The sequence below is a fragment of the Platichthys flesus genome, chromosome 19 (assembly GCF_949316205.1).
Source record: "Platichthys flesus chromosome 19, fPlaFle2.1, whole genome shotgun sequence".
NCBI lineage: Eukaryota > Metazoa > Chordata > Actinopteri > Pleuronectiformes > Pleuronectidae > Platichthys > Platichthys flesus.
Window position 1 is genome coordinate 15,525,341 of NC_084963.1, and position 25,794 is coordinate 15,551,134.

The window sequence follows — 25,794 nt, forward strand, 5'->3', positions numbered from 1 at the left end:
TTCCCCCCTGGTGAGTCATGTTTGACGTCAGAAACTGACAAGCACTCTCACCACAATATATTGCCAGTGTTATATTTTGCACGATACAAAAAATACCAACAAAAAGAAGAAAAAAACACTGTACCCAAGATGTAAAAAAGTGAAAGTATAAGTACACTCATGGCTGATAACTTGCAAACACCTGGAAGTTTAAAGCCATTATGCCCTGCAGGAAGAGGTGCAGCATCAGCGACTACACTGACGTAATAAAGAAGAAAAAATGATTGACCTGTGTCTACTACAGAGGCATTTAAACCAGGAGTTTTAGTTGTGTTTTTTGGCCAGTGGAAACGGGACTGTACTGTGGTAACTGACCTAGAGTTTCCCTAAGTGCTAACACACCGACTGACTGACTATAGAGAGCTTCTTAAATGAGAAAATAAATGAGAAAATTCTTGGATTTAATTCTGTATTCAATAGGCGGCTGACTTGAGGCCAGGGGCAGAGGAGATATGGGCTTTATGTCTGCTTCTGAATGACAGGTTTTCTGCAATTTTGATAGAGCTGCTGTTTTTTTGTGAGAATAATCCAGCCAGGATGAGAAAAAGCATGAATAATTGATTTTCGGAACACGGTGAGAACAGACTGTAATTTAGAAATATGTGTTAGCTGGAAAACATAAACAGACTGAAGCCATGCAGTATTCTCCTACTTCACTGGGCCTTTAAACACAAAACTCACTACAAAGCTTGATGTGAGCAGTTCATCAAGTCCTTTCCCATTAAAATATAAACTGCTATGACAAAGTGGGACTGTGAGACGCTTCCCCACATACGAGCTGGCCATACTTTAACATTTCCACCTCCGTTAGGTTTATCTTGTTTTCAGTCGAGGGACACATCGGCCCAGGCAATCATCCAAATTTCAAGTACTTGCCTTGACCTCTCTACTTCTGCTTTACTAGCTGCAGGATTGTCTAAATCACCATGCTATCAACCTTAAACATTTACTATAGTCAGGACATTCATTAGGATCCTCCTACACTCTGAAGAAGTAAAGTTACGGGCATTACCACCGAGTCTGACCTACATTACCATTTGGCAAGTTTAGACCAAATGTCCTTAAAGTGGTCTGCTGCATTTTTAATGGGTTTTCCTGTGAGATACTTGGCCTAAGTAGATTAATTTATAGCTCACTGCAGCGGCAAGTCATGTAACCTGCTGCCATGACAATCCCAACAGAGCAGATCATTATCTAATAGCTCTGAACTCATTGGCAGCTGCTGTAAAACATGTGTGCTTGTGATTTATATATAAAGTAAGACATGTGATCTTACCTGATTTTCAGAGAGCCACATTGCAGTCATCTGGTTCAGCTTAGTGAAACTGTAAGGAAGATTCTTCAACCTGCAGTGGCACAAAAACCAAGGAACTCAGTCATGGGGTTAGGCACTAATATCTGAAAAACACTCACAAGTGAGTTTTAAGGTAAAAAACTTTATAAAATTTGGTCAGAATCAATATAAGTATGGTGCCCCTGTGGTGAAATTTCAGAAAGAAAATATATATACTTTTCATCTAGTTCCCAAGACTAAATAACTCATGGCCAGGACTTATTATCTCGTTCACATGACTTAACAACTCGTGTTGACAAGTTATTAAGTCGTTCCCACACGTTATTATATCTACGCCATGAGTTATGAATCTGTTGTCAAGACCTGGCGAACTCATCATGGAAACCTCTTGATGAGACATGAAACGTTTCACTTAATCACGTGATGTAGCCTCTATAATGGGCTACAGTTTAACAAACACTGTCTGCCCTGACTCTGTTTGAAGCCACACTGTGACAGTGAGAGATTGACATGTAGCCTGCCTGGTGTGCGCTGCATAAGACAGTCTTATACTTTTATCCTCCCCTTTAAGTACATTTTATCCTCAGAAATTAATAATTTATTTGGAATGGGAGATAGTTAGTTAACAGATTCACCTTTTGATGCACCCCTCCCACCACTTTCTCTCTCTCTCTCTCTGAGACTTGTGCAGACAGCTCTCACCAAAATGACAATACCCTGTTGCACCCTTCTTAAAAGGGAAGTTTCAAACAATGTCTGGTTTGTTAAATCAATCCCCGCTGCTAACACACCCAGTAGATCTCAATCTCTCAATCTCAACCAGTTTCCAAATGCGCCCGACGCATCCTGTCACCAAAGCACTACCGAATGCGAACAGTCAGGCTTCCAGCGCACTGGACATTTACTGTGCTTGCTCACCTATTATCTTGCCCCAACGCGTCATTATGTCGTGGCCACACAATATCTCTTCTCCCCAATAGTCACCCGAGAAACTCCTTAAACAAGGGTCTATCACTGTGGCCAAATTGAATTTTTTACTTAAAATATGTCAGTGCCGCGGGGTCATAGCCAAAGTTATTTAATGTATTTGGCACAGAGCAAGACAAGGAATGGCAACCCCCCCCAATTAAAACCCCTTATCACGCCTCAGCTTCCAGACTCAAATTCATTCTGGCCAGAATTATGATCCTACGATCTCCATGTTGTAATTAACGGATTACATTTCTGTGTGTGTGTGTGTGTGTGTGTACTGTCTCAAGAATGAAGTCAAGACATTCTTTGACTTTTTCAGCAATTTAGTGAGGCAATTCATGCAAGGCCCCAGGAATTCCTTGTTGATTTGTTGGAAGAAATCTCAAAGAGATTTAAATGACAATGATACAAATAAGAGAAAAGTAGCAAATCCTCCCATCTTTTTTGCTTTTACAAGTCTTAAACGGTAATATGTATAAAAGAAAAGGAAATACTTTTGCCCTTGCACTTGACCCTAATTACGCATTAGTCCAGACTTACTTGTTGTTGCTTAGATTGATGACTTTGAGCCTCTGCATGTCTCCCATCTCCTCAGGCAATGACTCCAGTTTGTTGGAATGTAGAAACAGCACGGTTGCGTTCTTCCAGTTGCCCATCTGTGAGGGGAAGAAACCGAGCCGTTACAGATAAGCGTGCTGACATGCCGTGCCACCAAACACATGTACACAGACATATTTATACCCTCACCTCAGGGGGAAGCTGGGTCAAGAAGTTGTGATCTGCTGCAAAGGTGCGCATGCAAACACACTGACCGACAGAAGACGGCAAGGCTTCAATCTCGTTGAAACTGCAGTCCAGCTCCTCCAGAATGTGCAGCCTAATACAAGAGGAAGCCGAAGGAGAAAGACAAAACTATAATTGTTTGGTATATACCTTCTCATTTCTAAAAGGTTAGATGACTTCTTCTCTCAGGTCTTCCCTCTGGAAACTTCAGCTCATTTTAAATTCTGCACCCGGAATCCCAACAAAGACAAAGCTGAGCAGATCACACAAGGCCTCCTGTCTCTTTGCAGTCTTCTTATGTGTCAGTTTAAAGTGCTACTGTTTGTCTACACATCTCTCAGTGGCTTAGGGACCAAAATACAACTTTGACCATCTGACCCTCTTGATTTATCAGGTCATCAGGTGGAATAGAGTGTAAACTTAAAATGGAGATGAAGCAGTTTGTGTGTGTTTACCACAGAGGATGACAGACATGCAGACTTTGACTGCCATTGGTTTGTTTTGTTTGTTTTACAGTAACATTTCAAACTGAACCAACGTTCAAACAGAAGTGCAGTGCAGGTCGGGGCTTTTTGCTGGATAAAAAATGCAGATGTGCTCTGGGGGATTCAGATAAATCCAAAGTTGGTCTAACCTGCAGAAGGGCTGCTGTGATAAAGCACCATCAAACTCCAAAACTCAGGATTTAACCCCCTACAGAGCAGTAACAGACAAGCCTGTGCATCCCACTGTGCACTGAATAAGATCAGCTATGTATAAATGAAAAAATCTGCTTGTTTAAGCTAAAATCCTTGCATGGGATTAAGATAAACCATAGGCTTTGTCACATAATCTGTGTCAAAGTACACAAGGAGACACATTCTAACATTAAGGATAATTGATGGTGTTTGGAAACAATGGACTAAAAGTGAAAATGTACAGATGTAATAGTAATTGTCAGGTGATGCATATGCGTTTCCTTCGTGTGTGTGGGGGAGTGGACTGATTTAAAAAAAAAATAATAATAAAACACATGGCTGGATTAAACTAATCTGTGTGCTGGACCACAAAGATTCAGAGTGGATGGAGGGTCAGCATGTCAACCTGGCTCCCTCCCTCCCTCCGCAGCTGTTGACTGCTGGGTTCACCTGTCTGCTGCAGACGACATCAGTCTGAGAACAGCCATGGTGGATTTAATCTGTCAGCACAGCATGGGAGGGTCATCAGGCCAAAGATTAACATCAACTCCTCCTCAATGAGGCAAACCTCTGTTTCCATAAAAACAATATGGCAGCCTCAGAACCATGACATTACATTATTGTCATTCAGTCTCCATAATCACGGCTGTTATTAGTTACTCAATATCATCAGCATTAGAGCTGAACACATTGTGCTTAATAGAATATCTGACAGAAGTTTCATGTGATCAGTGGTTGATGAATGAGATGAAAATGGCACAATTATCCACGGATCCCTGGGTTTATTCTGACAATATTAAAGCTACTGCTGCAACGCTCACCCTCCAACAGAGTCTGGTAGGTACATCAGCTGGTTCTCATCCACTTTCAGTGCAGTCAGTTTCTTCAGCGAGCCTAGAGAAGGAGGAAAAGAGGGAGCAACCGAGAGAATGAGAGAGATGCATACCACAGCTCAGGGAAGTTATTGATTTTCACTTGCTGTTGCACCACAAAGAGGAATATCGATTAGAGCAGGTAATCTGATTAGTTTGTACTGTAAATGAGTTCAGTTGTCGACCCTGACTTCTGAGGCACTGTTCATCTGAACTCATCGGATTTTATAAGTCTGAATATCATTTACAGTAGCAAAGTCGCCAAGTGTGCTGGCAAGATTATAGGTGACCCCTCTCATCCTGAATGTCACTTCTACCATCTGGTTAAACACTCTGGGCCATCGAGAACAACACAAGACATGCAAACAGATGTTTCCCTGGAGATGTGGCACATTAATTAGAGCAGTCACATCGATGAACTTTCTTACTGTGGCACAACTTTCATGTACATAATGCATTTTTGAACAACTGTACAACGTCCATATAAAACTGTAATATACTGTAAACAATAGAGTGAATTAGAAGTGGCCTCAGACTCGCATGTCACACACGCTTGGTTCCTTTACATCAGCTCCTTTAGATTTTTCACTTGAACTAAACAACCTCCTTGTCCTTTTCTTCATTTTATGTTTGCATAGTTGTCTGGTCTGATGAAATATAGTAATTCTGATCCAAACTGTGATTCACTTATCTCCAGGGATGGAGAGAGGTCAATAATAAAAATAATAATAAAAATACATGTATGCATAATAGGTTTGGTATTTTACTCAGTCAATTTCCAATTATCAATGCTGGCAAAGGGAGCTCAAAATAACCATATCAAATTGAAACAATATTTATGGCATAATCTTGAAATGTGATTTGATAAAAGTCAACCTTACTGCGAGTTGGACAACAAAGTCTAAATGAAAATAGAGAAATGGTAATTGTATCCTCTGAGGATTTTCATTCAAATTAATTAAAATTGGTGGAATTAGCTGTAGTGTTTAGATTACTACATATGAATCGGCCCTGTGATAAAAAACAAATGCATTGGTAAGAGCTGAACGAGAGATAACCGTTTCATTGAGGATTTTCCTGAAATAACGTGTGTGTGTGTGTGTGTGTGTGTGTGTTATTTTTAATCTTTACCGATGGAGCCTGGCAGCTGTGTGAGGGCATTGTTGGAGAGCAGGAGGTCCTGCAGACTCTCACAGCCGCAGATTTGCTCATCTACCATCTCTAGGTTGTTCTTGGACACGTCCAGGTAGACCAGCTGTTTCAGCATCCCAACCATCTGGACAGATAAAAGGAGAAACAAACATTTACAATGATATTCACTTCAGTATCCTTACTGGATGTAAGTCAAGGATTGCACAGTAATGGTTTTTGGTTGTATAGCATGAAAAACTATCCCAAAACGTTCTCAGCAGTGAGGTCAGGTGAGTAAATCTCAGGTAGGAGTACTAAAGACCTCATGATGACATATCTGCGTTTTCAATATAATAAACAGAAAATTGTATTAAAGGGAAAACAATTGCTGTGTTCAGTTTTGCTTGATATGCTTGACAGACGACATTACTTATAATAGACCAGAGTGTGAATACAGCTGATGCCATCGAAAGGCTGGCAGCAGAACTAATGCTTTAATTATGACCCAGTTACAAACAAGCAGGTCATTTGGATGAATAATAAATCTCTTGTCACACATTTGGACAATCAAAGCATCATTCTAAATTAATTACTTTCCAAGAAAATAATAACCTAAAAGCTGAAGAACCTTTGCAAAACGCTAAAATGATCTAATAGTGTTCAGCCAGCGAGAGCCGTTCCTAAACTGCAGCTCCTTCCCTCTGAGAGCTGAAAGTCTAATGCAAACTGACTGTGGTTCGGTTTGATGAAAATTGAAGCCGACACGGAGTCTGAAAAATCACAGGAGATAATCTCAAGATGATGTTTTGGGGCACGGCGGGAACTGAAAGTATGGAGATTGGAGAAATTGACTGCAAAATTATACCCCAGGTAAAAACGTCAGTCTGTTCCCATCCATCCACAGTTCCTTGATTCCAGTCAGCTGCTCCAACACCTCAGGCTACGGATATAAAGAGAAAAAAAAGGCTTAAGTGGTGTGTGTGAGAGAGAGAGAGAGAGAGTGTGTATGAGAGTGTGGGTGCCTGCTGGGACAAGACCTTAATTCATAAACAAGCTAAAAATGAATCATGGGTCAATTTTTTTATTCAAATAAGTAAGACAAATGCTATCTTGCAGAGAGAAACAACACAGAGCTTCCATTTCAAAAATGGAGGAGAAGGTAAGGGAGTAGATTAAGGAAGGAGGAGGTGAGGTCACCAGTAGAGAGGTGCCCTGGGCACTGGCGGGGCAACTGACAGATACTCACCACTTCAGTGAACTCATTACTCCCCAGGTCCAGCCTCTCCAGCTGCGTGAGCTTCTGCATGCTTCTACAGATACAGAGGATGAACAGGGAGTGAGACACAAGGAATCAAGGGATATATAAAATCAATCAAAATGACAACTTGAATGGGAAACACTGAACTGCATCCATCTGATAAAACAAAAGCACTAGCCAGGATTTCAAGCAAGGTGGGCCATGTGTTTCAGTTAGCAAGCCAAAACAAACCTTCCTTTTTTTGCACTCTTAAGGTTATCTGTTAATTTTCAGGTTGAATTTTGGACAACACACATCCTCTGCCTTTGTTCCTTTCACTGAGTAATTTTACGTGGACATAAATACTGTTTAGAGCTCCGACTTGACAGAAATATGCTTTGAATAATGGAAACTGTGACGTATGCCGCTAGCCCTAAGCCATGCCCCAGAATGTGGTCTCCACATTCAGGTCACAGTCTCACATTCTCGACTGCACCGTAAACAAGCAGATAAAAACCAGGACTATTCAGACTTTGATTATTTTGAAATGATCACCATTTGAAGGAAATATTCAAGAAGACTTGAGTCCCATTCTGAGGGGATAGAGTGAATAAGTATCACCCTTTCTTTGTCATAATCTACTGACCAGATGCCTGTGAGGGCACTGAAGACCAAATGACAAAAGCTTATAGCGACAAAAAGATGCAGGAATCAAATACAATTCCACATATATAAAATATTATAAAATAACATTTTCATATAAAACACCAACTTCATGTGTCTAAATTATATAGTTCTGAGAACAAAGAATTAGAATCTGCAAGACAAGGAAACGAATAGTAATTATAAAACATAGATTTCCATAGAGTAAATCACATCTTTAAAAAGTACTTCTCACACAAAAAAAACAGAGGAAGAAACCATGACTGGAGGGGAAATAGAGATGTTCTTGTTCTGTTTGGGAACAGATATGATGTTACTTTCACAGCAGGGATGAAGTGTGAGAGCGAGACCCAGAGCAGGGATGGAGAGCGGAGGCCCACAGACACCAACATGTAGTCTGTTTTGTTTTTAGGTACTTCTCATTAAATAAGAATGTCAGACATATGGTGCAAATCATAAACATGCTTTAAGGCCCTATGGTGATGTTTTTTTAATGCTTGCTGCAATATGAAAACATCCATCATGTTGATGTACTTGAGCATTAGCCAGCTTTGTCACATTCTTACCTCAATAGTTGGCGGGAGCCACATGGACCCCCATATGAGCTGAGAGAGGTAAGAATGAGATTTGCTGGCTCTTGAAGTAAGCATATTCGTCAGTGGAAAAAAAAACTATGGCTTGATCCCAAGTTATGAGGAGCTCAATAGCCTTCTTAAAAACTGGTTTGGTATATGCATATGCTTGGTGTGTGTCTGTGCACTGAGAGAAAAGAGACAGCCCTTTCTATGTGGAAGCCATGAAAAGCGCCCTTTTGTCCACGTTTGTTTACATCTCTGACATGCTTGCGTGTTGCTCTGGCAACGCTCCCCGATCATAAGTCCTTTTCTTTGTCAGGGCTCCAGCCTTTAACAGGTCTGGCTTCTATCACATAAACACAGCGACAAGAGAGGATCTGCTGCACTGCACTTTGGACACTGCCTGACTGTCAGTAAGTCAATGAAAAATAAGAAAAAGGAAACGTGAGAGAGGTAAAAAAAAAAAAAAAAAAAAAGGAAAAGTCAGCTAACAGGGAGGAAGGATGAAAAAAAGGCAAATAAGGTTTTGCCTTAAAAAAAGCCAAAAAAGGTTTCGCCTTATTTGCCTTTTTTACAGTTTCGATGAGAAAATGGGATGAAAGTAAAATGGAATGAAACTGCAAGTGAAGCATGACGGAAGACAGAAAGAGAAAGTAGATCCCCATGTCAGTCACCTGGAGCTTTCTCAAATATCAGTGGGAGGTTCAGTCACCCAGAGGGACTCCAACCTTCTCAAATGGTGAAATAACCCTCAGCACTGTCTCAGAAGAGGGTTATAAAACCTATCACAGCAAGCAGCCAAGTAGAGGGTGCTCTTATGTAACACTAGAATTAAATACTACAGTCAGCGGTGTGGAGAGTGAATTTAGTGGTGTGTGTTTGAGTGTGTGAGTGTGTGGTGGGGGTAGGACAGAGGACACAACAGAGACGTTGCTCTAGTTGTGAGAGGAAGGAGACTCAGAGGTAGGACGGTTGAAAATCCATGACACGCGTCAGGAGGCAAACATGACACTGACGTGACACTGCTCCTTTATTTTGTATTTGTGAATGTATGATATTAGTAAAACCCAGAAAGTAAAAAAATAAAACACTTACTTTGGCAACATCTTTAATTGGTTCTCCCTCAGCTCCAAGATCTGTAATTTTGTCAACCTGGAACAAAGTAATAAATGTTTTTTTAAATGACACTTAATTACCTGAGTTTTGCAAATAGTTTTGTTAATCATAACTGTCTGAATTATTCTGAGAAAACTACGAAAATTATGAAAAACTCCCCATCGCACAATGTTAAAGAAAGTGAAACTAATTCTGGATCTGCCCCCTGATATGAATGTAAAACAAAATGTTTTTTTTTCTTCTGTGGGCTTTACCTCTCACAGATTTTCATGGAAATCAGTTTTGCTTTATATGGATTACTATAAAGCAATCAAACATTTACAATGTATTAAGAGCTTAGAATACATTCTTATAGGTCTTTTGACATAATCATTATTCTGTCATCATACTACCAAGCCCTACTGAATTGTAGATTTAGCAGTTTAAGAAAATCACTCTGGTCAAACCTCAACCAGTCATTCTGTAACAGGTCTGAAATGTTTAGTCATTTCTGACCTTCAATGTGAATGCATTCCTTTACACATTTTTAAAGTTAGTGTTCTACGCAGTTCTATTGAAATATTAAAATTAGATTTTCAATCAGATAAATCTTGTGCATCACAACCATGTGAGTGTCACGACCCCAATCATCTACTGACTGTGGCTTCACATGAAACAGTCACAGTAAAACCTTTTATTTTATTAGAATCAATGTCATCCTAATCCCAAGCTGACCTGCCAAAGCTGGCTGGTAGGAACTCCAAAAAGGCATCGTTCAGGTAGAGCTGCGTCAGACTCAGGAGCTGCGTGAAGCCATCTGGGAGCCTGACAACACACATTGTACAGGAATCACACCAAACATACTGCAAAGCTAGAGTACTGCAACTCGAAAATGTATGCGTCACATTACATCAAAATGCAGTAAATTAATTATACAAGGTCGTGCTGTACTCACTTTGATATGGGATTCACACTGGCTTCGACAATGGTTAGGACCTTGCAGTTCTTGATGTTTTCTGGAAACTCCTGGATACCTAAAGAGAAATACACAAGTTAGCATCAGTGGATTAAAAACACAACTACTCAACAGGGATTAAACATCTGAGATGACGTATCCCAACCATTTTATTACTGCTGGCACAAAACAAATGACTCATGAAAGAACTTAAAAGGATAAAGGATAATGCAAGCCATCTTGCTCGCGTTCTGCAGGAGTAGCTTTGCGAATGTTAAACAAAGGTGGTTTGTGAGTACAAACAGGATGGCTCTCTGCCTGAACTCTGAGCTCAGGGTGCATTAAGAGTAGCTCTGCACCTTTCTTGTCTAAAGAACCACAGAGACGTGCTCTTAAGGTGACATAATAAAAGAAAGAGAGGAAGAAGAGGAAAAAAAAAAGAGCAATGAGTGATAGTCTGCAAGCCCTCACGAAATGTCCACGACGTGCACATTGCAAGATGGATGACGTGACCAAGTCTCAAGGTTATTTCCACCCACTTTGTTTTGTGTCCACAACACTTTGCTCAGAGTGCTTTGTGAAGAAGGATAAGCTACTTTTAATGTCAACATGGCAACGCTCTGTTCATGAAAACCAACCACATCCTTAAACATTTGTTTGATCTGGGCTGTCTCTGCACTCACTCATTTATATTAGAATTACCTGTTTGACCTTTCTCCTTCGCCATGAAAGAGTTTTTGCGGCTGACCGAGTACCCTCTACTTCAGCTCTGCTTAATTTTAAGGTCACAGAGTGAAGATCGAGCATCTTCCACAGTAACCTGCACAGTGAACAGTTTTAGCTTGCGATGCTTAAAATCCATTTGGGAGGCACAAAGGAAAGGTCTGATAGTAAGTTTAACGTGTACGTGTCGATATGTTTGAAAAATAATCGCCATATAGTCGCATGTTGTATTCTAGGAGCAGGCTGGTTAATAGAAATGCAAATTTTAGAATATATGTCAAGAAGGTGAATATCCTTTGTACGGTCTTCTGCACAATTTCAGTTACTAATTACCACTTTACACACTTTGACTGCAGCGTTTTTTGTTCTTAACATCAAACTAGAGCAACATAATGTGAAGTTATCAAACAGGCAAACTCTAAACACAACTTTTCAAAGCTCTTAATCAAATAAAACAGAGGGCTTATCATCAAGATGGTAAATGTCACACTAAAAATTGGTGTCTCTTCCCTGTTTGGCACCACTTATATGACACTTACAATTAGCTGAACTGAGTCATCTTTTCCGTATTTTTTTTCCGGCTACGATGCTATGCTACAAAGATGGAATCTAGTATAATGCAGGTCTGTGCTCGACCTCTGCTTCTATCTCTCACATCAGGGATTTTGAGTAGTATACCCATATTGTGTGGTAACGTGGCAAACAAAAAATGCCCTAGCTTAAAACCGGAGAATATCTGCGGAATAAATCGTAACACTTTCCTGGCAATTTAGTTTCTAAAAAATTATCTCTTTTCACTGATCAGTGCCTGTAGTCGTAATTGCAACACAAGAGCAACTAGGACAAGTTACAAGTTTGATCTTGACGGGTCACTAACCCGGGGACTTGGGTCAGTTTTCAGGCCTCAGTAACATGATCTGATGAAGAGTTTTAAATGACCTTAACCTTCCAGTCAAGTGACATCGAACCTGAGTGACATTTCTGAAGAAAAGATTGCCTTGTTACTTACTGTTTTTGCTGACATCAAGCTCCCTGAGATTGATGAGGTTTGCAATCGCTGCTGGCATCACCGTAAGGTCATTATCTGGCAAGCTCAGTCGATGTAATAACTGGCAGTTAAACAGTTGCTAGTGGAAAAAGACAAGAGATACGTTTTTTTAATCAATAAGTACAGCTGAACAAGAATACTCAGTGTAACATTAGGAAACCAACATCATCGGCCAAAGCTTTTAATAAGAGATTAAATAGTCACCCACACACACAGAGTAAAACATTTCCATATGTATGTGTGCCTTACTTTAGGCAGTTCCTCGATCTGGTTGGCATCGAGATAGAGCTCCTGCAGGGTCTTCTCAAAGTTAAAGATCTCCTTAGGAACAGTCTCCAGGCTGCAGTGGGAGTAGTCCAGCGATGTTACCGTCTCCTCCTCACCCCGCAAGCAGCGGCAGGGCACCAGACGAACAAACAAGCTCCGCTTGGACATCCTCAGTCACTACAGAGAGAAAACGGAGAGATAGGTAAAGTGAGTAGAGGATTAATAGGAGTTAAGGAGGTAAGTGGTGTAAGGCGACTTCTGCTTTCACAATTCAGCTTCAAGTGTACACATTCAGAAGTTTTCATCTCACCTTTGTAACACATACAGTATGTTTTGTTTTTAGTGCAGGCTGAAAATAAATATACACATACAAACACTGATTTCGATAACTGATCTGAACATCTGATTAATAACGCTGTCACATAACGATGTGAGAGCAGTCTTAATGTCAGAACAGAACACCTGTTGTTTTCTTTGCACCAACATATGGAGAACCATGAGAGAAAAATAAATGATGAAACTACACAGGACCATATACTGATCATCAATGTATTTTTCTATTTTAAGAGAAACTTGATCTTTTTTATTATATCACTCAGCTGTCAGCCATTACAGAGCAAGAGGGATGTTTTACAATAAAGGTTCATAGCTTTAAGTGTAACAAGCAGACACAAATACAGTAGAAAAGGGAACTGGTCAAAAACCATAACCTGCATACTCAGTGAACAGAACACATTCCCAACCCCCTCAGTTCCTTTTATAAAGGGGGAATTGGTGTATTTGTCAAGCCAGGACTTATTTTCATAGGTTTGTTCAATGTGATTATAAGTCATGACAGCAATACACTCGCCAGCTCCTTTGTACAAAGTCTCAGACATTCACTAATAGAGAAGTAGTAGTAGTTGTACTAGCCCACTCGAGCCAGTTTCGCTCAACAGAAACACTTACAGGAGGCTTATGCTCTTTGTCCTAATCAACATTTGCTCTTACCAGGTATCTATATATCTAGTAATTTCCGAAATCTGCCGGTATGTTGAACGCATATCTCCAAAACTCTTCATCTTACCGGCTAAATAGTTGACATGTGTGTTGTTAAGGGCTCATAGAGGTGCAGTCCCAATTTGGACATGTGATATGTTCAATAATAATAACCAGGTGACCAGCACTGTGTAGCAATGGCTGCTGGGACTCATGTTATTGTTCACAACAAACTTATCTTTGAATTAACCGGTGAACAGCTATGTGCAGCAGCAGTGGCTTCACAGTTTTGCAGACTGAGTCAATCAGTAAAATAGTATGTGTTAGTTTTACAGTTTCAGAGAGAAAGCTGCAACCAGCATAACCACAGGTCAAGCAGCCCATTACAAACAGGCAGGGTTAGAATGGGCACTGCACTAGGCTCCAAATCTCCACAGTGGTGGTGGAGTGTAAACCCAAAAACATAAATGGGTGACAAGCAGGTTGTCAAATAGTGAAAGTTCCCCTTAACATGTCATCACTGTGACATGGAACTACACTTAATAAAAATACAGTAGATCCATCATTGCGGTTCAGGCACTTCAGTAGGATATTTCAAAACAGCCAAGGGTTACATCATAGACACTCAATTCTTATATTTCATCCAGTATATTCTGCCAACGTGCTCTCACATTTGCAAATAAGTTACAGATGGTCACTGACAATGAGTCATCATTTAGACCTGAAAACAAGTAGCTTAAAAAAATACAAATAACAGGCCTGACAATTGTTTTTATCTCTTTTAAGTTTTCATGAAAAAAATATTTTGTCCCAGTGGAACCTGATATAAAAAGCTATTTTCTCATTTATTCATGGTAAAAGCTGTTTTCCACTTCTAAAATGTCCATAGGTATGTATAATGAGCAGCTTTTCAATACCATGGATAAACTGGAGCCTCATTTGAGTCAAGTGGAGGCTTAAAATGCAGAAGGGAAGTAGGTCATGAATCAGTCGGCATTTCGGGAAATCCTCGACTAGTTTTATCCAAAAAACTGTCTCCACCACAAAATAATGACATAAAAGCAATAAAATATCTTCGGCTTAAACCTATTTGTGAAGATCTCGCAGGACAGATGGGAAAGGAGCTGTAAACCTGTCCTTTAAACTTGCTACAAGGATATGGACATATATTTTTATAGTTTGAGTCAGGTCAGTAGTACAGCATGCACTATGGAATGTGCTCTGGTCAACAGAGGCTTTGTTCTGTGGTCCGTGTAGAGAATGTGGCTTTTCCTCCCCCTCATCTTAATCTAAGCGCCGCCACTGCACATAATCTCAGAGTCCTTCACTCACTGCTTACACCAACCATCTAACGGAGATGTAAAATTGTGATAGCCTTGACCCAGGCCATCAGCCACGCCCACAGTCTGCCTATAAGTGGAACTATGCCAGTCATTCTCTGGGAAATTTTGTCAGCTGTTTACAACCTAGCATCCTCAATATCACATGTACATATTTTGCATGTCTGCATAGAGGGACTTTCTAGAAACAATGCAAATTAGATGTGACTGTTTTTGGAGATGCTCAAAATGTGACCTCTCCATCAAGTTGTCATGGAATAACCCAAAAACCTCATACTCCTACTAAGCTTTAAAAAAATCCAACAAAACACCTTTTAATTTCATATTAATAAAATATCATGAAGGAACAATAAAAAATTGATAAATCGGACTCACAGGAGGGACAGTTGGGTATCCCTTCATCTAAATCTCATTAAAAATGAGTGCATGTATGAACATGCCCACACTCGCATGAAGTATGCCCCACCAAGAGCCTCCCACACACTATTTGCTATAACAGGAAACTCATGTATAAATACACTGACTAATCTAGTCTATCACCAAAAATGATGACAGAGGGCTTGGCTCCATTCACCTCTGAGTAACAAGCACCAAGCGTATGAATGACGTGTGCTAGAGTGGGAGGAGAGGGAGGACTGGAAGAGGAGGGAGCATGGAATGGGTTAACAGAATATTGGGTAGTTGTGAGGTATGCAACCGAAAGCAATTTAGCAGCAAGAGCAGATTAAGGGATCATGAGAAAGGCTGAAGGGAGAGACGTATATAGTTTGAAAGAATAACAGGGCAGCAGAGGCAAACATGTTATAGCTGGTAGAAGAATTTAATCTCACAAGTTAAGGATGGGTTTTTAATGATAGATCCTACTGATGTGAAATGACCCGAAAATCTGTATGCTGGCTACATTACAGCATTACAAGACAAACGCCTCTATATAACAAGGGTACAGTCAATGTGTCCCACAAAACTTTATTGATTGCTATCATCAACTATTTTAATATGTACCAATAAACAAAAGAATTGATAGCACTAAACAGCATTGATTTGTGGCTTTAAGCAGGACCAGACAAAAGGTAACCGATTCCACTGACAAGTTTGTGAATCTAGAATCTAATAATTTCCCTTTGTGCCATAGAGCCCTGTTATTATCCCAAACCATAAACTAACCTAACCTAATAAGCCATACCTTTGGGTAACACGTTTCCTCATTACCCAAAACATGGCCACAATAGTTATTAGGTCAATCACATGCACACTATCATGGTACCAAGCAAATACTCACTGTATGAATACAATGCCGAAAATAGCCCAATAAACATACAATTACCCCCGTTTTAATATTTGCTAAAAGCTTTGACACTATTGATACATTCACAAAAAAACTACCTTTACCAGAGGTAATTAAATGACTCAATAGGTCGGAGGTTTGTGATACCCAGCATACAACAGCAGCAACAAAAAGATGTACAAACATTATTTTCTAAACTGTGCATTATACCATACATTTGCATAACACACCATTGACAAGGAGTTAATTCACTGCTGTACAACCTAGGCATTTCTACCATATAGGAAAAGATAGAGAAAATGATAGAGGGCAGATAGAGAGGCATCGTTTACTCTAGTAGACAAAGAAAGTGAAATGGGCTGGATAACCATGGCCTAACAAGGCAGTCTGTCTGGCTGAAGCTCCTCCAAGAGTAATCTGGAGGGCAGCACAGTAATGAGAGCCGCACTGCATACAACATAGATAGGCTTATCCACTGACCTACATGTTACTGGAATGATGACTGCCTCCACTCACCCAGCTTAAGTCCATCCACAGCTTTTTACTTTTTCACTAAGAAAGTTCAAGACAAGCACTAGAGATTTCCAGACATGTTAAGCTCTCAGATAAGATTTTCTTTTTTAGCCTACTTATTTAAGCAGCACATTTACTAATCGGGGGGCTAGTAAGAGCTTGGCCTTATCGCAGGGGAATTGGTAAAAGCATAAGAAACATGCTGTGTACTGTGTGAATGGTAGAAGTATGACTCTACAGAATGGCAATGATCATTGGCAGTTCCTCTGTGCAGCAGTGAATGAAACAGTCCAGAGGGCAGGCCTGCCACAGATCCTCACTCTATTCTCCCAGTCAGGAGCCAGGAAACCCACCCCCAGTCACTCCTGCAACTTTAGTTCCTCCTGGGTCAGTGCTGTTGCCATAGGGACGATGGTCAAGGGTAGAAGCAGTTCTCTGACCCCGGAAGTCAAAGACAAAACGCAGAGCTTACTTAACTGCTTGTCTGAAAGTGACTGATAACACAGGCAGAGGAGTTGTTAGGCTCCACATAGTGCAGTTAAAGCAAACGAAAAATATGGGAGACAAATTCTGCATGAAACTTTGACTACACTATGTCATACTTGAAATGTCTGAGTGTTTCCCTACGGTCATTCAGTCCTTCCACTGTGGCCCACAAGGACCCATTGGCCTAGTTTCACTTTATCAAGGAGAATATGTTGGGAAAAAATGTGTCTCTGCTACTAAAAGTCCAATGTTTGTTTAATCTACTTCATAGAGTTGGTCAAAGGCCATGGAGCTTTCAGACATGAAATAACCAACACTCAGTATGTGTAAAAGGTTTAAACGGAAATGCAAGTGCAGTGTTTGACAGTAGCAAGCAGCTTGTGATATTTATAGCAAGTGGCACTCGTCTGGTTGATATGGCAGAATGTGATTAGTGTGGGCTAGCTCTCGCCTTATGAAAGGAGCTTTTGATCCAGATTGCAGTGGACTGTTACGGGTTTGCTGGGACACAGCTGAAATTTTTTATTAGACAAAATGGTTACAAAAAATATTGCACAAAACATAACCTGCAGAGCCTGTCAAACACACATGCAATGGCTCTGTCTGTGAAGGAAGGGGAAAGGACAAGTCACTTCCTCAATCCAGGGTGGAGTGCAAATGGGCTATACAGTATGCTAGAATTTAAATGTCAACCCCTTTCAAATGGGATCATATACATGCCAAGTCCCGCAACGATCTGTGAGTCTAAGAAGAATTCACACACCAAAAAAATCCTTTTTTTATGATCAAACTTCTTGTTGCCTGGTCTTCTGGTATAAAGTCTGTAGACATCCAGGAGAATTCGATGTGGGAACGCACCGGGGGATTCACCACGAGCGATTGGTGGCTAGAGAGAACAACGAACCCTAACCCAGGTGAAAAAGTGGTGTTTGTCAAGAGAGTTTGTGGCGATAATATCTGACGACGGTGTCTGTGTGTTGTCAAGAAAATCACATGATCTCCGCAGCGGAGTTAATACGTCACTTCCTGCATCTGCCTTCTGCACCTGGCCGTCCACCTCTCGCTTGAATAATGCAGAGGGTTTATTCTGTTGTGAATGCATCTGTGCAGAAAAACTCCTGCTGCGTTGTGCATGTGTGCAAGTCAAACTGCGGGTAAATTCTGTAGCCAATCCCACAGGTCATGTCTCAAAATGACTTAAGTTACGACACTGCTATGGAACGCAACTTGCAAACACTAATCAGTATGTTTCCATTTGTAGTCGTTTCAGAATGCTGTGAGAGTGGTCAAGTGCTATAAATTGTATTTAGTGTTTGTTAACACTAACGTTCAGAGTTAATGTGTGATTTTACACAGGAGACTTCCATCATCTGCAAACTGTTGCTGCCCAATCATTTAATTTACAAGGAAGTGCTTTTGAGAAATTATACATCTGTGTCGATACATAAAAGGGGTGGATAAATATCTTCAATGAAGGTCAGTGTATAACAGTTCTCTCCTCTGGGTACCTCATTAACAGCATTACATTCAACTCCAGCTGGCACAACAGGAGAACTGCTACTTCTCAATAATGCAGTGGGATATCGAGCTTAGAGGACAACAGCTCAGCAGCTGACTAAGACACACAGATCCATGGTTCCGGAGTACATACTCTTTACACCCACTATTCCCTGGCACAGTTTAGACCCATATGCATGTGTACTTTCTTATTTTACAACTACTGGCAGAGGCGACATGCTGTCCAGCTCCCCACAAAACAAATGGCCTTGATAAATAAACATAGGATAACATCCTCAAATACAAAAACTAAGCAGTACTAAATTATGGCTGGTATTACGGCTGAAGTGGGAGAAATACAACCCTGTTGTATCCATAGTGGGGGTTTACAGCTTAGTGGAACCTGAAGTTCCAGTTTCACTCCCTCTTTGGTTTTGGTTCTCACCAGCGTTCTTTGGTCTCAGTGGTCTTGCGTGACTCTCAAACAAAACCATGATTGTTTTCTTTGAATTCATGGTGAAATGAAGGCAGGTAATCTGATCTGTGACAAGGACAAAGTGCCTTTTACAACATCTTCCCAATTTTCTACTCTGAGCACACAGGTTGCTATAGACTGATTCACAAGAGTGAGACGTACAGTTGCAATCAGAAATATTCAACCCCCTCACCTCAATAGACATTATAGTGATGTGGATGACAGATAATGACAATAAATGACAAAAAACCTCATCAAACAACAAAAGATATTTATTGATGCGTATTTTAGTTATTTTGACAACAGAAGTTGACTTAACTTTGAAGTTCAAATGAAAAATGTAACTCTTTCAACACATGTGTATGTGCAGTATTATTCAACCCCCCAGCTTCAGTACTTTGTGGCGCATCCTCTAGCTTTTATAACTTCTAAAAAATGTTTTCGGTAAGTTTTCGGTACACCTCTCGATTGGAATCTTTGCCCATTTTTCAAATGCAAAAGCCTCTAGATCAGTGATGTTTGATGGCTTCCATGCTGCAACTGCCTTCTTTAAATTCCACCAAAGATTTTCAATCAAATTTGAATCTGGTGACTGTGAATGCCACTCCAGGACGTTCCAGGATCTTTTTCTCAACCAAGCTTTGGTGAATTTGGAGATTTTGCTTTGGATCATTGTCTTGCTGGAAAGTCCAATGATCACCAAGGTTTAATTTGTCAACAGAAGGAATCACATTCCTCTTTAAAATGGCCTGGTATTTCTGTGAATTCATGATGCCATGTACACAATAAAGATTTCTAGTTCCTGCCGCAGTAAAACAGCCCAATATCATCTTTGACCAACCTCCATGCTGGACTATGGGGATGGTATTCTTCTGGTCATAAGCCTGGCCTTTCACACGCCAGACATAGCGCTGGTCCATACATCCAAACAGTTCCAGTTTGGTTTCATCAGTCCATAGAACTGTCACCCAAAACTCTGTAGGCTTATCCAAATTCCTCCTGGCATATTCTAGTCGACATTTGATGTTGCTTGTGGTCAAGAGCTGAGTGCGTCTTGAAGCCGGCCATTAAGTCCTTTATTATTCAGTGCATGTCTTATAGTTGCCACTGCAGCACTTGTACCAGCCTTCATCAGGTCATCCTGTAGGTGTCTTGTAGTCACACAGGGGTTTTTCTGAGTTGTTCTGACTAAGTTGCTGAGGGTCCTTGATGAAATGCTGGGCTTTCTTCCACGGCCAGGCATGTTTGAAGCTGCTCCATCAGTTGTAAACTTCCTTATAATGTTCCCAATTGTGTCTCTTGGAATATAATTTTTTGGGGAATTCTTCTTCTACCCATGGCCTTTCAGGTGTGATGAAATAATCTCCTCTCTCAGCTTTTGTGTAAGCTCCTTTGTCTTTCCCATGATTGCAACTCACCTTGAATACCTTAATGGGTGGGGTTTATATATGCATCACAGATGAAGCCAATGAAGGATCAGTATAGAGTTCCCAAAGGCTTAATAATGTTTCAACTCAACTTTAGGACAAAAAAAAAAACTGTCAACAGCTTTAAAAACAGCTTTAAAAACAACAATTTTATATAGGGGTTGAATAATTGTGACATGGCTATCTTAACAAAATATACTGCTACTCACAAATACTACATCATGCATTTTTCCGTGTTGATCTTCTGTATTACTCAACTCATAAAGAAGGCATCCGAAGCAGAATCTTGATCAAAGAACAAGATTCTGTCTACTTTAATTGATAAATCCTTAAAATCTTTGGGGGGGTTGAATATTTCTGATTGCAACTGTACATCCACTTGAACATTTACATCAAGGCCACCATGGTATATATATGTACATATAGTAAACACTGGAGCTTGAGAAAACTGAATATTATTTGAAAACTTTCTATATTTTGGGACACATAACAGTGGGGTTTCTTTGTGTAGAATCTTAAAAATGAACATATTAACACAATGAATGGCTCATGAAGAATAAGATATGGTTTAGTGTCCACAAAAAAAAATATTTAGACAGACAAGCCACCATCTGTTTTAACCATTCGTACAATACTCAGTTTTGACCATGGACAATGTGTTTAATGAGGCACTCCTCAACACACCATGACGCACAACAACACGCCCCCAATCTGCTTTAGTACACTTGGCTATTTGTTTAAATGTTAATGTTTGTCTTGGAACAAGCCCTACGGGTTTGTATCTTATTCACAAAAGTACATTCCGGCTACATACCAACATACAACAAAGTTTAACTGTATAACTCCGGTCACATCAAGGTCACCCTTTGTTTATGCACAGCTCCCTTCCCCATTCATGGTACTGGTTGGATATATCAATAATTATCTTTCCTGCCCATTAAAAACAAAGTATGTGATATTATAATATGTTTGGCTAATATTTGTCTATCTGCACTCTCAGCCTGTCGCATGGTGCAGGGGATTTAATATAGTCTCAATCCATAGTGTCTTCAATTCCCTTAGAGATCACTATCATAATTACGCAAATGAATAATCCCCTTGTTATTTTGTTGGACACAGATGGGCCTGAGGCAATTGAATGCGGTCGTATTTTCACTCCAATTATTCAGGCCGTCACAACGATGAGGCTATAGAGATATCATGGATCCTCTGGAGAACGACGAGGTCTGAGACAGTCCACTTCCAAAGGTTATGTCCTCTCTCCCATGTAAAACGATGATTAATAAGCATGTTTATCTTATGACCTATCACGCAAGCTGGTAGCAGACTATCCTGCAATTCACCAAGTCCACTAATGTCAAAATGAAAAATATATATAGAGCATCCTTGGCTTAATAATATGCACTTGATCTGCTAATTACCAGAAATTTGATACATTTAAAAGGGGAATGTGCAGGATTAACTTGAACCACATTAGTGTAAGCTTAGTGATATATTGGCTTAATATCAACATTTGAGCCTCTGTAACTTGTGATGTGCATCTTTGTTGCTGTTATAATGTAAAAATTATTGAAAGACCAATATGTAGGGCTCATTGAATTTTGTCAAGTGTTGTCACACAGTCTTTATTCTGATCGACTAAGCAATATGCTACAATGAATGGACTGTTGAGAATGACAGCTCAGATTCTGAACGGCTTGAATAAATGAAGGAGATTATTTTACTGGCAGCAACAACAACAGTCTATTATCTGAGTGGAATTTCAGAATGCCTGAATCAGTAATTCACTTCATCCCAGTCTAAACAGTTTCTATGGCTGCTTTCAGGCACTGGGATACGGACATTTTCTGGAGGGGCTGTATGTGAGAATGGATATGTTCCGGGTCAGTGGCTCCAGACATATTCCAAAACTTTTCCTGCGTGCCATCCTAGTAAATTGCCAGAAAATGTATAGTAAGCCAGTGGGCGTGATGATGTTTCGAAAATGCGTCAGTCACAAAAATGGAAGAATACAAACGTGTCAGACCTAGACAATCTGGGAAAGATGTGAAAGGCAAACTCCATTAAATGTCCGGCAAATTGGTTGCTGACATTTTCTGAAGTTTATGACATCAGCTACATAACAAATCTACGTACATATTTTATACTAGAAGTTAGTGAATCACTGCATAAAAAACTATTTCCTGTCCACGAAAATCCACATCTGAAATACAACCAAAGCCTTTCATAAGTAGCTTGTTGTGTGTCTCTCTCTGAACACCACTTCCTGGCTTCATGGAGGCTGATGACAATTCTGCTGAGAAGTGAACACCAGGGTATCCTGTGTGACAAGTTCACCATAGCTGATACTTGATGTAAACTATTTCAAAGTCCATACAAGAAATTTTCAGCTAAAAAAGCATGAGATTGTCAAACAAGAGCTTCTTGTAAACATCTGTCCTGAGGAATTAGGCTTGTCTCATGAAATGAGAAAACTAGGTGGGAGCGCTTCTTTTAGAACACTGTTTTATCTGCAAGAATTGATCACTTTGTAGAGCGAGTTGAATCTGACCAACAGGAGAAGTTTGAATTTGAGTGCGCGGGGCGGAGCTACGGACCGGTGCGCTATCTGGGAGCGCACAGGCACACACACATACACACACAGACACTCAGACTCACTCGCCCGCTCCTGATACTTCATGACGGTCTGATACGATGTTTTAAAAATTATGTGACTTAGTCAACCACCAACATTTTCGTCTCGTCAACGAAAGTTAAAATAGATTTAGTTATAGTTTTTATTTTCAAAGATCCGTTTTCATTACTTCTTCGTCATGGAAAAAAGATATTCTTCGTCATGAAATTAACACTGATATCTGGTAAAGCTAATTGAATAAAGCTAATTGAATAAATTCGCTTGATTTGTATTCTATGTGAAACCAAGAAAAACTTCTAAATCAGAAAACCCTTGTTTATTGACAAATGCTAGCAGGTATTAGACTTGACAAAGAGCAAAGCTGCCTTATTGAATTAACTACAGCATTATCTTGTGCAAGTATGCTGCCTCTTATAGCAAAGCACTATTTTTTCTTTTCCCTCTCCATATGCCTTTTTCTGCCACTTTTCTGCTACCATTTCCCTTATAGCTTGATAACCCCAACATTCAAGGTCTTTATGATACAAACACACCGAAAAACCATCTACTTTGAAAAAGAACTGCAACAAATAATGAGCTGCAACATGATGAGCAGGTCTAAAATTTACCAATTTCTCAATTTAAATTACTGATGGTGATTCCCTTCACCCCAGAGGTATGTCAAATAGATTAACTAGTTGAAACTGGCTTCAAGCATAATCTAACCGAAACCTATAACTGGAGTTTTACTAGACAGTGAATTACATAATGCATTTGTACATGTAGAACATCAAAGGTGAGAGAGGTCCTCTGAAATGGTCTGGATTGCTTGAGAGTATTTTCATCTTCATTATGAACTCATTCAGTCTAACCAGGGCAAAGAGGGAAAGTTCTCTGCTGGTTATAAATAGTTGCACAAAAATATCTTCTGCCGGCAAGTTCTTACTTAAATATGAGATCAAGTTAAATATGAGCCTCCAGGATCCCTTGCTGCAAAGAGGAGACCCTTAACAATGAGACTAGCTCTTATCAACAAAGTTGCAGTAAATAATGTTATGAAGTAGGGTATTGTGTCATTATATTCTGGTTCTTTGTCTGCCCATATTCAATGGCTTAAAAAAGGATATAGGCATTCTATTTGTATCATGAAATCAATCATCACAACAGTTAAGCAACATTATTTGGCTGACCCTAACCAATTAAAGTTTACAGTGCTCCTTAACAGCCAAGCTATCATCTCAATGCAGTTAAATATAACTGCACTAGTGGTACAGCAGCTGCTCATTACGCCTCCTCACATACTGTAAAAACACCAAAATGTCTTTATGCCTAGAGTTGTGACTGTGTTAATATAAACAACACTCAGCTGTTTCAACTGAACATTTATAAAGATAGCAAAATAACAGATAATTTTCTGACATTTTAAATGTAATTTTAAATTGATTAAAAATTACTTTTCAACTTCAATAGTTATTCCCTTCTTGAAATGAGGCTGTCTATACATGTACATACTGTCACCATTGTTAATTTGGGTTTTATATAAAACATTTGAGTTAGGAAGAAATGCAAAGTTGTGAGACAGCCTGTATTTTTTTTATGTAAATTAAATTTCAATCGAATTTGCATTAGTTGTAATGTTATTGTACCGCATGTAGAGCATGTGACAGACACAAAAAAAAAAGGTGTCAGGGTTCATTCGGCTCAGAGATTAGTTCCACATGACACTTGAATATACAGTTATCTTATTTAGTGTAACAGTTTATTTTGAACCATGAAGTACAAGAGAGCCGAGTATGCTCTATAGACCAGTGTTTCTTGTTCCGTTTCCAACTCGGAGCGCTCAAGAGGACCTGCAGGGCTAATAATCTTGGCTACTCCCACAGATGGCCGGCAATGGAAAAAGCAAAAGGGAATGGATAGTAAATTAGCAAGAAGGACATAAAGGCTGTCGCTATATTAAATCTTAACACAGCGGTGGTAAATAGCTTGCTTTTGATATGTGTGGTACTTGAAATCTATGTTTACAGTAAGTTCAATATTAATTGGACAGTGTATTAGTCACTAAGCAGTTCCTAAAACCGCTCAGTCATATCCATGTTTGACAGATGATGCAGTGGAGTGCTATGAAGGACGACGTATCATACACAGATGCTCATTTGCTAGTCAATGAGACAGAAAGACGAAGGGAGTGAGATGCAGTTTGCTAAGTCTCAATAACAAGGTCAGACGCATTCAGGTCAGAGTCAATTTGAATGGCACTTTGTTTTTTTTGACACTGCACAGACAAGATATGTAAGGAAGGCAACACAAACAGGTTTCTACTTCTATCAAATGGTTGTGAAAATTATGCCACAAGCTGGTCCCCATCAAAGACTCAAACACCACTAACCTCTTTGACCTTTAATGTGAGTATGGGAGATTTCTATGGATAAGAACCACATAAGTACAGACAAGCCAAAGATGACCGATCACAAATTTAGAGACTCCACCTGTGCCCCTGTGACACACCGAAGCAATTACCTGGCTTTCTATTTTTATCAATAGAGCAAAACCTGGCAGCAAATTTGAACTATACCTGATTGTCTATATTGGGTGGGCTCAACAGCCCACCACTGCTCATGTGTGGCTGAATGGTGCTGTAACAGTTGTTAAAATGGCATGTATTGATTACAGTGCACTCACATAATGTCACCATGTAGCAGTCCGTCAATGATTTTTTGCCCAACATATTTTGGTGTTGATTTATGAACAAATGAGGGACTAGAATGTTGACATTGGTTTGAATCCAAGTTTCGAAGGTGGATAAATGCCAAGCCTGCAGCGATGTGAACCATAAGCACACAACATG

General features: G+C 39.9%; 1 protein-coding gene across 3 annotated transcripts in view; it reads right to left on the reverse strand.

Annotated features, from left to right (window-relative positions):
* Positions 1 to 25,794, reverse strand: part of erbin (erbb2 interacting protein) — a 53,382-nt gene that overhangs the window by 16,219 nt on the left and 11,369 nt on the right. For 2 of the 3 annotated variants that reach the window (XM_062413422.1, XM_062413423.1), the window contains exons 3-14: positions 12,314 to 12,508; positions 12,026 to 12,143; positions 10,294 to 10,372; positions 10,074 to 10,163; positions 9,339 to 9,395; positions 7,015 to 7,078; positions 6,634 to 6,708; positions 5,769 to 5,913; positions 4,587 to 4,659; positions 3,053 to 3,182; positions 2,846 to 2,961; positions 1,316 to 1,385 (exon numbers count right to left, since the gene is read on the reverse strand). In XM_062413422.1, the coding sequence (XP_062269406.1) occupies positions 1,316 to 1,385; positions 2,846 to 2,961; positions 3,053 to 3,182; positions 4,587 to 4,659; positions 5,769 to 5,913; positions 6,634 to 6,708; positions 7,015 to 7,078; positions 9,339 to 9,395; positions 10,074 to 10,163; positions 10,294 to 10,372; positions 12,026 to 12,143; positions 12,314 to 12,499 (1,203 nt within the window). In that variant the 5' untranslated portion in view covers positions 12,500 to 12,508. Of the gene's footprint in view, positions 1 to 1,315; positions 1,386 to 2,845; positions 2,962 to 3,052; positions 3,183 to 3,203; positions 4,336 to 4,586; positions 4,660 to 5,768; positions 5,914 to 6,633; positions 6,709 to 7,014; positions 7,079 to 9,338; positions 9,396 to 10,073; positions 10,164 to 10,293; positions 10,373 to 12,025; positions 12,144 to 12,313; positions 12,509 to 25,794 lie in introns of those variants that run through there. The other variant, XM_062413424.1, reaches the window with a different exon arrangement.